This window comes from Setaria viridis, chromosome 1 (genome assembly GCF_005286985.2).
Source record: "Setaria viridis chromosome 1, Setaria_viridis_v4.0, whole genome shotgun sequence".
Lineage (NCBI taxonomy): Eukaryota > Viridiplantae > Streptophyta > Magnoliopsida > Poales > Poaceae > Setaria > Setaria viridis.
In genome coordinates, this window is record NC_048263.2 from 34,834,429 (window position 1) to 34,850,353 (window position 15,925).

Below are 15,925 nucleotides of genomic sequence, written 5' to 3' on the forward strand. Positions count from 1 at the left end.
TATGAGACTTTGCCCAACGGCAAGAAGGTGATAATTGCTGCTAAGTGCCGTCATTGTTCTCGTGTTCTTTCTGGGCGTTCTTGTGCTAGTACTGGGCATTTGCTCCGGCACAAAAAGGTATGCGTGGCTAAAGCTAATCATGCTGTTGTAGTTCAGTCTCGTCTTTAGTTCAATGTTGATGATTCTGTCCATACCTAGGAGTATAAACCTTATGTTTCTTGTAGGGAGTTATGACATTTAATTGCTAGACTTGATTTGCCTCTCGGTTTTGGTCGCAAAGATGCATTTGATGAGTATATTTAACGTGCTCACAATCCTCATTTTGCTAGTCTCTAGGCAAACCACGACTAGAGATTTAGAAAAGTACTTCTTAGATCGTCGTGCTTCTCTAATTTAATGTTTGAAATATATTTCTTCTGTTTGTCTTACATCTGACACTTGGTCTAGTAATGCTAAGAAAGACTATCTTAGTGTTGTTGCTTATTTTGTTTGCGTTGATTGGGAGTAAGACAAGAAAATCATTGGTCTTAGGCTCATTGATGTCTAACATTTAGTGCTAACATTGTTGAACGTGTTGAAGCAGTTGTTACTCAGTTTGGTTTTAAGGATAAATTTTTTTCCGTGACACTTGATAATGCTTCTTCAAATGCTTCTGCCATGGCCAAACTCATTCTTAAATTTGTTGGTTACTTTGGTCCAGACCCTAAATCACTTGACAATCACGATAAAGACAAAACATTGCATGGTCTCTTGCACCAGCACTGTGCTTATCACATTATTAACCTCATTGTCAAGTCTGGTTTGAAGAGGATCAAGTCTTATCTTGAGGCTTTTAGGACTATAATTTCTTATTTGAACTCTTCTAACCAACGCATTGCTGAATTTCATAACTTTTGCATTGTTACGGGGTTCGCCCTCGTAAGTTTGGTTTGGATATGGATATGATATGGAATTATACTTATCTCATGATCAAGCACCTTATACCATACAAATACACCTTCTCTATCTTTATTGGTGCTAATTATGGTTTGGTTAATGGTGAGCCACTATTAAGTGATGGTCATTGGACTGTTGCTGAGAAGATTATGGAGTTTCTTGAAATGTTTTATGAATCAACTTTGCTTTATCTGGTGTTTACTATCCAACAAGTCCTTTGATGCTGCATCATATTATTGACATTGCTAGTCATTTACATACCAAAGAGACTGATCCATTACTCATGAGCATTGTTACTCCTATGAAACTCAAGTTCCTCAAGTACTGGCAGAACATCCCTCTTTTGTATTCCTTTGAATTTATTTTGGATCCTAGAGCCAAGATGAGAGGTTTTTATAATGTTCTCCAGTTTCTTTCTCAGACTATTGGTGTTGACTATTCTAGTTACATCAGTGAGGTAAAAAGTGAATTATATAAACTGTAAAACAAGTATGAAAACAAGTTTGGTGCAGTTAGGTTGTAGAGGCCCTCTCAAGCAGCAGGATCTACTGGTGACGGGTCCATATACCTGGGATCCCCAACGGGACTGCCTTCCCGCGACACTTGGCCCAACGAAGGGCACAGCAACAATGTACACTTGGGCCAGCCCGTCTACGCATAGCCAGGCCGAGGCCCCGATCTGACCACCGGCCGATTCCTCCGACAAGGAAGCCTAGTCAGCACCCTGACCGGAAGGAGCCAGTCGGGGGTGGGGCCACAGTCCGACACCGACTGAGTTCTCCTGACCGGGTCCTCCCGACTTGGGATGCACCATACCGCCCATACCGCTCCCCCCGACCGACTCGGTCGGGGCTGACCGGGACAACCAACCAGGGATGGTGGGACGGATAACGAGGAAGCACCCGAGTCAGCCGACTGTACGCAGAACCGTACCACGCCATGGCCTGCGCACGTCTTGCATAGTGCCGCCATAAACCTATTAGCTACGACGTAGTGGCCTGACGAGGAGAACAGGGACCAAGGATGCAGACCATACCATACCGAACGACGTGGGCTTCGACAAGACTAGGCAGCACTCGTACACTCACTCCTTATCCTTTCCGACCTGTAAGGCTATTCTCTTGTACTATAAAAGGGGATGGACCCTCCACCTCTACGACACGCACACTCTTACATTCTTACACTCTTGCGCGTTCACACTCTCACATACTTAGCGCACGTCTGAGCTCCTACCACTCTCTTCCACTGAGATGAGAACAAGGCCAGGACTCAGGCACCCTTTCTCATCATCCTCTCGTTTGTACCCCCACTGTAAACTTTGAGCACCTGGACTCAGGAATAAAGTTGACCGACTGACCCCGACTGGACGTAGGGCGCATTGCCCAAACCAGTATACATCCTGTGTCATTGTGTGCTAGGCCATATCCGATCTAACGCACAACAAAACTACAAATATTTACTTGTCGGCCAGATTTCACACCGATAACTGGTAAGAAAAAAACAGCATGGGGTAAGATATTTGGGGCTCTTGGTGCTAGTTCCAGTGGTTCTGATTCTTCAATTGTTCTTGCATCTACATCTTCTCCTGCTATAGGATCTATTTCTGAGTTGTCTTCTTACTTGGACATCGACACTATCACCTTTTATGATGATGATTTCAACATTCTAAGTTGGTGGCATGAGCACAAACTTACATACCCCATTCTGCCCATACTAACTAAAGATGTGATGTCTGTTCCAGTTTTCATTATTTCTTCAGAGTCTTGCTTTAGTCTAACTGGCAGGGTGATCGAGGAGCGATGATGACGATTGTTGCCTCATACGGTGGAGATGTTGACCTGTCTCAAAGACTGAAAGTTGGGAGATGTAAGGGCACAACATGAGGTCGAGAAGTGGATGCAAGAGCTAGAGGAAGCATTCGACAAGTTCCTAGATGAAGGCGAAGGGCAAGCTACTGATAAGCAGTAAGTACTTGGCTACCTGCACAACTAAATGTTTTGTTCTTTTCATCTACTAATTCATATTTTGTTGTTCAAGTTCCTAATCTTTGACTCTTTGTTTGTTAGGCCTACCCCTGCCACTACTGCTAATGCCTAGTGAAGAAGTGATAGCAAGCAACTAAGCAAGGCAGCAAGCTAGCAGGCTACTGGACAAGCTACTCCAACAAACTACTACTATCTACTGGACTTATCTTTTTGACTTCATGATCTATTCATGTGATGTAATGTAAACTTGAATTATAGAGCTGGGCTGTACTCTTTTTCCCTTTCTAAGGTTTTCTTGCAAGGGTGAGCTTTTACCTAGGAAGGTTTTTAATAAGGCAGTCAACACTTGATCACATAGATCAAGTGTTAAAATAGCTCTATAATTTCCATCATCACTTTCTTATCAGTTATGAAGTGATGAACTTGTGTTTATTTGGAGCCTATTGTGTTTATTTTGTGCCTCTTGGTCACTAGAACTTATGTTAAATTTTGCCTATTGTGTTTATTTGTGAAATTTGGAGCTGATGAAGTGGTTAATACTTCAGCGAGTTGTGGGCCGGCATGGCACGCAGATTGTGCATGTGCTTCACGAGTTGGCTAGGCACGAAATAGGCCCGTGGGCCTATGCCTGGGCTGTTGGTGCAGCCCGTGGGTTGGCACGACCCGTTTCGATGGGGGTGTAGTGCCGGGCTAGGCCTGCCACGAAGTTGGCCGGGCCTAGCTAGGCCCGTGCCAAGCTGGATCGGGCTGCCCGTTAGGACATCTATAGCTTAGGGTGCATCGATGGAAAGATAAGGATTTTTGGTGATCTTGCCCCCATTTTTGAACTATGTGATTTTGCCCTCACCTATTCACACGTCAATGGAATTTTGCCCCCGGGCTTTGCGTATTTGCCCCTATTTTGACCATTGACTAGGGGCAAAATCGCATTGACTTATGAGTAGTTGAGGGTAAAATCACAAAGTTGAGAAAATGAGGGCAAAAACACAATTACACTTCAAACCAGGGTATGAATACAATGCCGCAAAGAATAAAAGGTGCATTGATGGGCTATTGGATTGTTCGATGTGATGTTGGCCCATGTGTAGTTCTCATGTTGTATGCTCTTTTTTATTTTTTAGATCCTGTTTGTGGATTCACCAACTAAAATTTAACTGACTAGATTTAACTTAGATGATCCCTATGACCCAGATAAAGGAGCCGCTACCTCTTCTAGCTAATTGGAAGACAACTATCTTTTAGTTGGTTGAACCCAACTAAAACTAGCTAACGCGTAAATGGGGTTAAAAGATTGAAATGCCCACATTTGTTCCCCCAAATTTTCCACAGCGATATTAAATGAAGGTTAGCATGATCGCAAAGTAGTAATTAGCTAGTGGATCTAAACATCCTTAGCTAGTTAAACTTTAGCTAGCTATAAAGAGTCTTTACTTTTTATCTAGATAAATTTTAGTTAGGGTGAGATGTCGGTGTTTTATACCCGGCAACCTACCGAGGGGTATCCCGAGATAGTAGATTGATTAGTAGGGGATCGCCGAACCTGGAACTCGAAGGTAAAAGCGAGGACACAAGACACAGATTTATACAGGTTTGGACCGCCAGAGTAGTGTAATACCCTACGTCCTATTTGGGGTGTTGTATATTGCACCCTGCGCTTGGGTGTTGTTTGGTGTTGAGGATTTGGTCCTCTGTTGTGATTCTACGAGGTCTTGGCCTACTTATGTAGGGATCCCTACCCCCCTTTATATACTCCAGGAGGTGAGATTACTATTCGGTTACAAGGAGGAGTCCTAGTAGGATTACATGGTATGAGTCCTAGTAGGATTACATGGTATGAGTTCTATGAGGTCTTAGCTTATCGATCTAGGTACTCCTGCCATCCTTTATATACTCCAAGGAGCGGGATATCTAGTCGGTTATAAGGAGGAGTCCTAGTAGGATTACATGGTATGAATCCTAGTAGGATTACAGAGAAATTCTAATAGGAGTCCATCTTCTTCCTTCCTTGTGAGTAATGGGGATCTATTCTCGACAAGCTCCCGAGCGCTTCATAGTCGAATGTAGTAGTTTTTGAGTACTTTTTAGATCCTCTCGCCAAGTAGTATTAGTGCTCCTCAAGTACTATGTCTGGCTGAATCTTTAAAGTTTTTTAAAACTACCATGAGGCTATGGTGTGCTTAAGCCCTTGATCATCTTGATTTTGTAATTTTCATCTTTGGAATGTGATATCGAGGGTGGCAAAAGTCGCACTCCATATGGAGTAGCCCCTGAGCCTTAGGTTGAATCTAAGAATTAGGCTAAATGTCAATAAAATCTTGCATCTTCTTCTTTCATCTTAAAAAATCAACTGTTGGGTGTAGCTTATCAGCCCTTGAGTCTTGGAATGATTAAATAATCAATTCAAGAGTCTAGCGAGATTTAATGTTCACGCAAGTCATCATTCGAGTAGTTTTGTGGTGTCCAGCCCCTGAGCTTATGCTCCAGGTGAGCCGTAGGAGCCACGTCGAGTAGTTATTTAGTGCTTAGCCTCCAAGCTTGGAAGCTAGCTTAGCCATTGGAAATATTCCGAGTAGTAATTGGTGCTTAGCTCCCGAGCTTGGGAGCTAATGGAGCCACTGGAGGTACGCCGAGCGTCCTGCAAAGTCGTCGTTGAAGATTGACCTACAAAAGGAGATGCACAAATTATATAGCATATTTATAGAATTTTGAAAATACTACCGAAATTTATTCAATGTAAATGTTGTATGTTATGCTCTTGTTTCGACCATATTTCTCCCGAGTAGTTAGACTGTTACGTTTAGTCTCTCAGCCCATGTTTAGGCATTGCCATTGTGTGTGAGATCTTTGTCTCGTGTACGCGTATTGGCACTGCTGCTACGGAGATCTTTGTCTCGCGTCCTAGCATTTAGGCATGATAGAAGATCTGAGTCTTTCACGAATTAAGGCATGTTCTGCTCGAGGATATTAGTGACCACTAAGAGAAGATAGTAAAAATAAGTAGTTGGTATTGCGATAAAAAAGACTCCGTGATTGCCCGTAAAATAGTTATTAAGACTTCCCTACCTTTTGGTGAGGAAAGCGCGTGTTTGTCGCGCATAGGATTTGTGCCTCACTAGGGTATAGCCGGTGTGAGCCTCCAGCACTCAGTGCACCAAATCTGTGGTCGTAGCCTCCGAATTCGATTTACCAAGTCTGTTGGCGGAGCTTTCGGAACTCAGTGCATAAAATCCATGGCTATAGCCTCCGTAATTGGGTGTACAAGGCTGTCGATCAACATGCCCCAAGAATAGTCGGCGAAGTGTAGCTTTGAAGGTTAATTCCCATCGAGAGGCGTATACAAATAAATAGTTGGCGCATTCACCAACCATGCTGAAAACAAGCCAGAGAAAAATAATTATTGAAAAATAACTTAGCTTGATTCATGGATGACTGTCGATGAAGCCGCGACTTTTGTTGATGAAGCCAACTAATCGGAGTTGATTCCAACTAGCTGTCGATGGCATGAGGCCCGCCCTCGACTAGTTTTCTAGTCAAGATGAGTAGTTGAAGTAGTCGTTAGCGAGTTGGCGTAGACGTCTTGATCTTGCAGAAGTAGTCGATCGCATTGTTGGAGATTTGTTGGTGTTGCCCTGCAACCTGAAGTCCTTCTGGTAGCTTTTTTGGTGTGTGCATAGCTGAATACACCATTGATTTCCAGCGCCAGAAGGAACAACAGCAGTTGTTTCTTTATTTTGATGCTTGGCGTGCTCTTCCGTCTTCGATCAGCAAAGCTGGTCTCCGCTTCGAACTCAACTAAGCAAATTGATTCCTGTAGGATTCCATCTTGACGCCATCCAATTCTATTGCATCTCGATCTTGATGCTTGCAGACAATATGCGGCAGGTGAATTGCTCCACTCCGCACTCCGTTTCGAATTCCAATTCGGCGAGAATAGATGCCAGCTTGGAATTAGCCTGTCTGGCAACTTTGCCTCGGACTCCGACGCAGTTGCACACCGAGTCGTCGATTGGATAGGAGAACAACGTTCTTGTCTTGTAGAGTAGATTGATCTTGATGATTGTTGATGATAAGATCTTTCAAGCTTGCTCGATGATCTCGACAATCACCCCTACATGGCGTGCAAAATGTCGGTATCTTATACCCAGCAACGTACCGAGGGGTATCCTAAGGTAGTAGATTGATTGGTGGGATAGCCGGACCTGAAACTCGAAGGTAAAAACAAGGACACAAGACGCGGATTTATATAGGTTCGGGCCGCCAGAGTAGCGTAATACCCTACGTCCTATTTGGGATGTTGTATATTGCACCCTGTGCTTGGGTGTTGTTTGATGTTGAGGATTTGGTCCTCTGTTGTGATTTTATGAGGTCTTGGCCTACCGATTTAGGGATCACTACCCTACTTTATATACTACAGGAGGCGGGATTACTATTCGGTTACAAGGAGGAGTCCTAGTAGGATTACATGGTATGGGTTCTAGTAGAATTACGGAGGAATTCTAGTAGGAATCCGTGTTATCCTTCCCTGCAGGTACCAGGGATCTATCCCTGATAGATGGATCTAAACAGAACCTTATCTTAGGGTGTGTTTGGATCCTTGACTAAAGTTTAGCCCTATCACATTGAATGTGTGGATGCTAATTAGACGGACTAAACATGAACTAATTATAAAACTAATTGCAAAAGCCCTAAGCTAATTCGCGAGACGAATCTATTAAGCAATAATTAGGCTTAATAGATTCGTCTCTCGAATTAGGCTCCATCTGTGCAATTAGTTTTGTAATTATTTTATATTTAATACGCATAATTAGTATCAAACATCCGATGTGATAAGTTAAAAAGTTTAGCTCCAATGAAACAAACACCCCGTTAGCTAACTATCTATTGTTTAACCTTTGCCACGTTGGTAAGAGACCGCTTCATCTCACCGCAACGGAGTGACAACTATGGCTCCGTTTGTTTCCGCGGTCCGCTTGCGGTGCGGCAGCAGACCGCCACAACCCCGCCGAACGCCACGCGGTATGCGTGATTCTCCGCGCCGTGCGGCCCGCGCGCTTCAGGTTTTCAACGGGGCGCCGCGCGATCTGAGGACCGCGATTGTGGCATACGACCCTAATTCTCTTACTCTTCCCCACTCGTTTAGGTTACAACATTACATGGTCAAATTATTATAACTAGTTACCTACAAGTATCTGAAACCCAACTTTACAATTTCTAGAAAGGGAACCCAACTTTATTATTCAACACTTTTCCTTATTAAAAAGGTTCCACATCTCAAGTTACATGCCTACGTCTTGTCAGGAACATAAAAAAGAACAATATCGGTGAAGAAGTTTGCAAACAAAGTGTTCCATTTTGTATAGAACGGAGTTTTAACAACCTCGCAGAAAAACAGTTCATCATAGTCATAAGCTGGCAATGACGTTGATTTATCCAACCATAAACAATGTATTACAGACCACAAAGTATTCTAACGAGAAAATAAATAATGGTAATTTACAATGAATCATAGCGTGACGTAATATGCAACTGGCAACCATGTCCTCCTGAAAAATATCACAAACGAACTCTAGAGAGCCCTCGTGAAGTCCTGATCCTGCTTTGTGTGATGGGAAAATAAATTGCGTCCCAAGACAAGAAAGAAAAAAAAAAGCCGGCCTTCTTGGGCCGCAAGCCGACCTGCCGAACCGGCACCACCGCAACGCACAAATACGCGCATATCCGCCCACCGCGGTTTTGATCGAGACGGAAGGGCAGCCAGCCTTAAACCCTACTTGCCCAAACCCACGACCCACCACAGCCATGGCCGCCGCCGCCGCCGCCGCCGCCAAGGCCGCAGCCGCGGCCATCTCCGCGGGGGCCGCCGTCGCGCTCTGCACCGAGCGGGCTCACGCCGAGGGGGGTGGCTCCATGTTCCGCTTCCCGGGCTTCTCCACCCCCTCCCCCTCCCCCTCCCCCTCCCCCGCCGCGCCGCCGCCGAATCAGCAGCCCCCAGCGCCGGCGGACGGGCGGGGCGAGGAAGCCGCGGAGGAGGTGCCGAGGGTTTCGACTCAGCACGCTCGCACGAGCGCGGCGGGGTTCGATCCCGCGCCGCTGGAGCGCGGGGTGCGTGCGCTGGATCGGCTGGGGCAGTCGCCGGACCCCAAAAAGGTGGGATTCGTCGAGGCCTCGAGGGCCTTTCTCGGTGGTTCTTTTACTTATTTTGTTCTGCGGCGGGATTTTGATGGGAGGCTGTGTTGACCCGTGGTTGTGCAGTTGTTCGAGCTAATGAAGAAGCAGGAAGAAACGCGCCAGCAGGAACTCGCTGCGAAGAAAGTCGAGGAGCAGAGGCAACTGGCCCAGCTTGAGATTGTGAGACTTCTCTGGTCCCATCATTGCTGGCCTTCAAATTTCTTGGTTATGATGCTTTGGACGAAATAGCGCTTCCTCCAACTATCCTAACAGAAACAAAGCCTTTTAGTCTGAAGCAAGTGATAAGCAAGTTTGTAGAAATATTGTGTAAAAAATAATTTCGAGGTTTTAAGATTCTAAGGGACAATTCTAGTGTACTCTGCACTCTTGCGGAATCTCCACATTGACCGACACAAGTACATAATTGCTGTGGATATATCTTCAGTCATATGGTCCAATAGCCATAGTGTTGCACTCCTGTTGATGCTCTGATTTTATTGTGTTTAGTTAACGTACCGCTTCAAATGATTCTTTATGATAATTCTGGTTTGTGTGACCATATTGTATGTACGACCTGTTAGCTTTAGCTTCTTGGCTGCTTGCAATACAAATGTAGGGAATCAACACACGATATGTTAGATATGTTTATTCATTATTATACTCTTCTTTTTTGGTGGTATTTTAAAGAGTGGCCTTATGCTAGCAATTAACTTGAATTGAGTTCATGTCTGTGCATTGGTTCTCTTACTCATTTAGAATATTTGAGATCACGTCAAGCATATTTATTCAATGAATCGCATGGATCTGTGATGCAGAGGTTGCTAAATTGATGTTTACTGTTGCATACTTTCTCCAGTATAAAAAATTAGTATTGTTTTGCACGCTGACAGTCTCCAGAACATTGTTTTTTCAAGACAAATCCTTTTTTCTATGATTTTTATATGGCTGGTCTATGTATTTGTAAAGATGTTTTGGTGGAGGTGAAATTGTTTTGCAGCAAACATCCTAGGAAGACACATTTTTGTTTTTTATTGGAGAGAGTTTTATTACAGTAGTGTAACTTGCTGTATTCTCATTTTTGCTTTGTTAAGTCACGGATTAGATGTGCTTCTTTTGTAACATGAGCCATTTTGCAGGAGAAAAAACGGATAGATTATGAAGAAACTAAAAAACTTGATCAACAGCGAGCTAAAATGAAGGCACAGTCAGCTCAATATGAAGATGACCTTAAAAGGAAGCGATTACAGGCGGAGCATGAGGCACAGAGGGTGAGGAACCAGGAGCTCGTGAAGATGCAAGAGGAATCTGCAATTAGGCTAGAGCAGATACGGCGTGCGACCGAGGAGCAAATCCAGGAACAGCGGAGACAGACAGAGAAGGAGAGATCAGATATAGTGCGGGAGACTATTAAACTGAAAGCCATGTCAGAGGCGCAGGCGAGAATATTAGAAACAAAAGAAACTGAAGATGTGAAGCGGCGATTGCTTGTGGATCAGATAAAAGCTGACAGGGAGAAGTGGATCGAAGTGATAAATACAACCTTTGAGCATATAGGAGGTATGCCTTACCGAGTGAACAGTTTCTTATTGGATATTTCTGCAGTTCTTATTTATCATAAGCTATTTTTACCAATTTGTGTAACAAAACTTAGGTGATTTAATAAAACTTTCCAGATTTATTACTTTTAATTTGAAACTAGTATTTGGATCAGGTATCACCTAGGGAATAGTACTGTGGGTACCAGCATAGTGTTATCTAAGTTATATTGTATGCAAACTTGTGAAGCTAGAGGTGTTTATATGCTTATATTATGAATCCTTGGTGGAGGAAACTTGGTCATCCTTTCTTTCCGTTTTTCCCTTCAGGTGGTTTGCAGACGATATTAACTGATCAAAATAAGCTAGTTGTAGCAGTTGGAGGTTTAACAGCACTTGCCGCGGGGATATACACAACGAGGTAAAGTTCATAAGTAGTGTGGTCCACATTTTGATTTTTGGTGTTCTACTTGTCATAACTTTGATGTTTCTTAGTGTTTGTAAGTAGTAGTGAAGCGAATCCTACATGTGCATCTGCATTGGAGCTCATAATTTTATTGAACTGCTGCTGTGATCCACTTTTGAACTTCTGAAGTCAAGGAGTATGAAACCAACTATGATAATAGAATTACACCGGAATTTTTGAAAGAAACAGTTGCATTGTAACTTCTCGCTATGTTTCCACTAAATTTGCTGCTTCCTTTGCTTTGGATGATTCCTTATTAACCACACTGTTAGAACAAGGATGAAGATCTTATCGTTCATGTTAGCTATTTATGAATATGCTATAGCACTATTTTTCTTGGAGTCAATTTTTTTACTTTCAATATGTACCTTAAATGTTTTTGTTTTGGTGATTTTTTTGGCTAATTTTAATGCCCTTACATAGATTCACGTATTTTCCCCAGGGAGGGTGCAAGAGTAGTCTGGGGCTATGTTGACCGTATTTTAGGTCAGCCATCATTGGTAAGGGAGTCATCACGAGGGAGGTACCCCTGGTCTGGTTCTTTATCACGTGCTACAAGTAGCCTCACTAGCAAACTGAAGAATGGAAGCAACCCGGGGAAGAATGGGAATGGGTTTGGTGATGTTATTCTAAATCCTTCTCTCCAGAAGAGAGTGAAGCAGCTTGCTAATGCCACAGCCAACACAAAACTTCATCAAGCTCCTTTCAGGAACATGCTTTTCTATGGGCCTCCCGGCACAGGGAAAACAATGGCAGCACGAGAACTAGCTCGCAATTCTGTATGCTTCATAGACTCTACCCTTACAAAAAATGCTGGAACTGTTGCTATCCCTCTAATGTTGTGACCATTTACAGGGATTAGATTATGCACTAATGACTGGTGGAGATGTTGCACCATTGGGATCACAAGCAGTCACCAAGATTCATCAGTTGTTTGACTGGGCAAAGAAATCTAATAGGGGTTTACTCCTCTTCATTGATGAAGCTGATGCTTTCTTGTGCGAGTAAGTGAGCCAAATCCTCAGATTCTTTTCTAGTATTATGCGATTCTTTTAGCATGGCTGATACAAGTTTTCATGATTGATGGAATAATTCAGATCTATCATTGATATTTGCAATGCTTCTACTTAGTCACTCATCTATCACAATCGCAGAGTCACTGGCCTTATATAAACGAGTTTGACTAGTGTTGTAGAGTCCTATGTAACCCAGTTGGCATTGGTTAATGGAATAATGCCTCGTGCATACCATTATGGCTCTGTTTACTTATCCTTTAGCTATCTGATAAAAGAAGTTGCAACTTGTAATAACTGTGCGTGGCTCTATAAGTGATATAAGTATTTATTTTGCAAAAGAAGTGTAGTGCACCAATGATTTTGTGGCACCATTCAGCTATATTGTCATCTCCCCATATACCAAAACAATTGAGCTGTCTTGTTTAGCATGTTATAAGTTCTGATCATATTTCTTGTCCTGAACAACTTGCAAACTGTAGTGACATCTGGGACTGATTTTTTGTTCCCTGCAGGCGGAATAAGACTTACATGAGTGAAGCTCAAAGGAGTGCCCTGAACGCTCTCCTCTTCCGCACAGGTGATCAATCCAAGGATGTTGTCCTTGCACTGGCCACCAACAGGCCCGGTGACCTTGACTCTGCTGTTGCTGACCGAATTGATGAGGTCCTCGAATTTCCCCTGCCCGGGGAAGATGAGCGATTCAAGATCCTGAAGCTGTACCTGGACAAATACATTGCCAAAGCCGGTGACAAGTATGAGAAGAGTTGGCTCCGGTTCTTCCGACGCCAGCCTCAGAAGATTGAGATGAAGGGAATCACTGATGACCTGATCCGGGAGGCTGCCGCCAAGACTCAAGGCTTCTCCGGAAGAGAGATTGCGAAGATGATGGCAAGCGTCCAGGCTGCGGTTTATGGCAGCAAGGACTGCGAGCTCACTCCAGCCCTATTCCGTGAGGTCGTGGATTACAAGGTTGCGGAGCACGAGCAGCGGAGAAAATTGGCTGGAGAGGAGCCGAAGCAGAATGCTTAGGATGACCATTTTTTGCATTCACCCCCTTTTGCCGTGGCATGAAGCTGTGTTTTCCCGCGGGATAGATCACCTCATCGGGGCAGGTGTTCGTTTGCTCCGTCGTTATTCTTTTGCTGCACTCACCCCACTAGGGGGTATTTGGTGGTAGGCGATGGTAACTTGATAAGAGATGAGGATTACTTCGGCGGTAGGTCACACACAACAAGCTGGCCTTTTTTGTGAACGGGCATTTGCCTGCAATGGTCTGGTTCGCTGACCAATAATCCATAGTGGCTGCTATGTTTAGGGGTGGTTTTACAGTTTCTGCAGCTGTATCACAGTTCAGGCAGTGAATGAATGAGCAATTTCTTTCACCAATCTTTTGTCATCCGCTCATGCGCAACAATGTCGTATACGGTATACCCGGCTCTTCTGCAGGTTGAAAACGTTTCTGCCGTGCCACACCACGCTCCATCAGAACCTTGCATTATACGGATTTGTTTATTTTATTTTATTTTACCTGCCGAGGCAGAGATTACTGATGCAACCATCTTTGCTGGATCGCGCCGTGACTCAGCGACGCTTACGGGCAAACTAATTGATATTCGATGCTACTCCCTCCGTTCAGTTCCAAATAATTTAGAACGGAGGGAGTACCTACCGTTGAGCGACAAACCAAACCAAAATTACAGAGAACAGCAGAATCACCCAACACAAAACGAAGCATCTCGGTAACCACCAATCCACCATAGCCTTCAACACCAAAATGCTGTTAATCGTATTTATATAGATACAATCCACAAAAGATCTGTTGTGAGGTTCCAGTTTTTTCAGAAGTAACCTTGCTGTATCCAGCTCAGCTCGTGGCGCTTGACAAGTGGAACAGATACAGGCCCGAGGCAAAACACAGTCAAGACTCAAGATGGAAACTACAATGTGACGGGGTATCGCCCAACCCAAGCTCATTCAGCAGAACCGTGGCTCACAGGGACATCACACTCGTCAAGCAGCGCTCTGATGTTGTTCTCAGGGGCACTTACTGAGGGAAGTATGTGGCGCCTTGGAACTGCGGATCTCGACCTTGTGCTGCTGCTGTCAGCCTCGAGCTGCGACCCTTCCTGCACGATCGGCAAGTCAGTCCTCACCCTCACGCTAACTGAAGACATCTTTTCCTTCCATATCCTCCCATCCTAGCATCCATAAGATCATCATCAATAAAACCAATTATTAAGGGAACAATAACTTTGGATGATCTGATGTTTTGCTACAGAGGAAATGTTGAACTTCAAGCATACAAGAGGGCAGATTGTAAATGAGAAAGGTAAGATAAGATCAGGCATGTTTGTTGTTGTTGTAACACTAAATTCTGCAACAGAAGGAATTTCGCTAATATGATTCAACACTGAAGTCTGCAACACAAGAAAGTTTGCCGATATGGTCTCATTCAACACTGATGGCATCTTCACCTTTCATACCCTCCCTTCCTATCCTAGCATCCATCAATCAAGTAAGACCAATTAGACAACAATAAGTTTGCATTGTATGATGCTTAGGCTACAAGGGAAATGCTGAACTTGGGCAGATTATTAATGATAGACGCAACATAAGAATTGACAGCTTGGGCCTGTTCGCTTCAGCTTATAAGCCGGCTGAAAAGCCGAAACGTCTGATTTGTTGTGAGAGGAAAACACTGTTGCTGGTGTAACACTAGATTCTGGAACATGAGAAAGTTTGCCAATATGGTTTAACAATACATCCTGCAGCACAAGAAAGTTAGCTAATATCGTTTTTAACTCTAAATTCTGCAACATAAGGAGTTCACTGATACAGTCGTTTTTGTCAGCAACGTGATTCTCTCGTGCAATTTGGGCTAAGCATCAAGAGGAATGCTTACATGCAGTATAGAAGGCTCAGGAAGCGGGCATTTCACTGGTTGATCAAGATTGACAGGCTCCACAGGGCGCTCCACCGGCTTGAATTCAACGCCAACCTCAATACCGTGAGGACTCTCTGCAGGAACAGCTGCTGGGTCAGACTCTCCGGTACTCATGTTGGGGGCCAACGTCTCCACAACCTCCTGAACCATCGAAACGAAATTCCCAATCAATCAGGCAAGATTAATCAAGATAAGATACGAATTACTACTTCTTGGCTTTACCAAATCAAAACAAACAAATAAACAACTTGACTGCATAACGCTAATTTCTCGTGGACAAATTTGGAGACAAAACAAGCTCGCAACTTTCTCCAATTTTTGGAAGCAACAAAGGTCGATTAATACCAATTGAACCCCTCCGAACTAAGATCACCTAAAACCAAAAGGAAAAACATGCTAAAAGCATCCCGATTTTGAAGAATCGGAAGAGGAACAGAAAAGGCGAGCTACCGAGTCCTGGAGACAGCAGAATCCACCCATGAACGAGAATGAGATCAAACCAAACCAGCTCAAATCTGAGCCTTGGATGGCTTCATAGAACTGACACTAACCTAGGGTTGACCTGATACAGTTATATACAAGCAGATCCCTTCTTGGACTTGGGGAAGTAAACTACACCAGAAACGACATGGAAGTACAAGTGGGCAAAGTAGGGAAAGGAGAAAGAGGTCGAAGGGAGATCTCACAGCGACGCTCTTGGAGCGGCGGTGGGCGCCAGAAGAGAACCTGGAGAAGATTCCGACCATCGTCTTCTAGCCCCCGCTCTGGCTCGAAGCTTTCTCGGAGCTGAAGGAAGCTGGCCGCTTTTCTTGTTTGCGGGGAGCACTGATCGATGTGTAGCAGTAATTGACCTGTCGGAGTGTTTTATTATTTTA

The 15,925-nt window shown here is 44.0% G+C and overlaps 2 protein-coding genes across 3 annotated transcripts; one reads left to right on the forward strand and one right to left on the reverse strand.

Annotated features, from left to right (window-relative positions):
• Positions 1–8,659: 8,659 nt before the first annotated feature.
• LOC117834098 (uncharacterized) lies at positions 8,660–13,492 on the forward strand. The gene is made up of 7 exons (XM_034713718.2): positions 8,660–9,068; positions 9,174–9,269; positions 10,226–10,646; positions 10,955–11,045; positions 11,533–11,869; positions 11,946–12,094; positions 12,619–13,492. The coding sequence occupies exons 1-7, from the start codon at positions 8,721–8,723 to the stop codon at positions 13,133–13,135; spliced, it is 1,959 nt and encodes a 652-aa protein (XP_034569609.1). The 5' UTR covers positions 8,660–8,720; the 3' UTR covers positions 13,136–13,492.
• Positions 13,493–13,846: 354 nt separating this feature from the next.
• On the reverse strand, positions 13,847–15,897 carry LOC117834109 (uncharacterized). 2 transcript variants are annotated; one of them, XM_034713728.2, is made up of 3 exons: positions 15,737–15,897; positions 15,009–15,191; positions 13,847–14,304 (listed from the first exon to the last, which is right to left on the reverse strand). In XM_034713728.2, the coding sequence occupies exons 1-3, from the start codon at positions 15,794–15,796 to the stop codon at positions 14,077–14,079; spliced, it is 471 nt and encodes a 156-aa protein (XP_034569619.1). In that variant the 5' UTR covers positions 15,797–15,897; the 3' UTR covers positions 13,847–14,076. The 2 variants fall into 2 exon arrangements, with proteins under 2 accessions (XP_034569619.1, XP_034569627.1); XM_034713736.2 differs by lacking the exon at positions 15,737–15,897 and adding an exon at positions 15,501–15,692.
• Between the last annotated feature and the right edge of the window lie 28 nt (positions 15,898–15,925).

Bases quoted from the DNA above. Each gene is read 5' to 3' on its own strand.
- LOC117834098 (XM_034713718.2), top strand. From the start codon at position 8,721: ATGGCCGCCGCCGCCGCCGCCGCCGCCAAGGCCGCAGCCGCGGCCATC. The intron at 10,647-10,954 runs GTATGCCTTACC...TTTTCCCTTCAG, and splicing joins AACCTTTGAGCATATAGGAG to GTGGTTTGCAGACGATATTA. The intron at 11,046-11,532 runs GTAAAGTTCATA...TATTTTCCCCAG, and splicing joins GCGGGGATATACACAACGAG to GGAGGGTGCAAGAGTAGTCT.
- LOC117834109 (XM_034713728.2), bottom strand. From the start codon at position 15,796: ATGGTCGGAATCTTCTCCAGGTTCTCTTCTGGCGCCCACCGCCGCTCC. The intron at 15,192-15,736 runs GTGAGATCTCCC...TCGATGGTTCAG, and splicing joins GCCGCTCCAAGAGCGTCGCT to GAGGTTGTGGAGACGTTGGC. The intron at 14,305-15,008 runs GTAAGCATTCCT...TATGGATGCTAG, and splicing joins CTGAGCCTTCTATACTGCAT to GATGGGAGGATATGGAAGGA.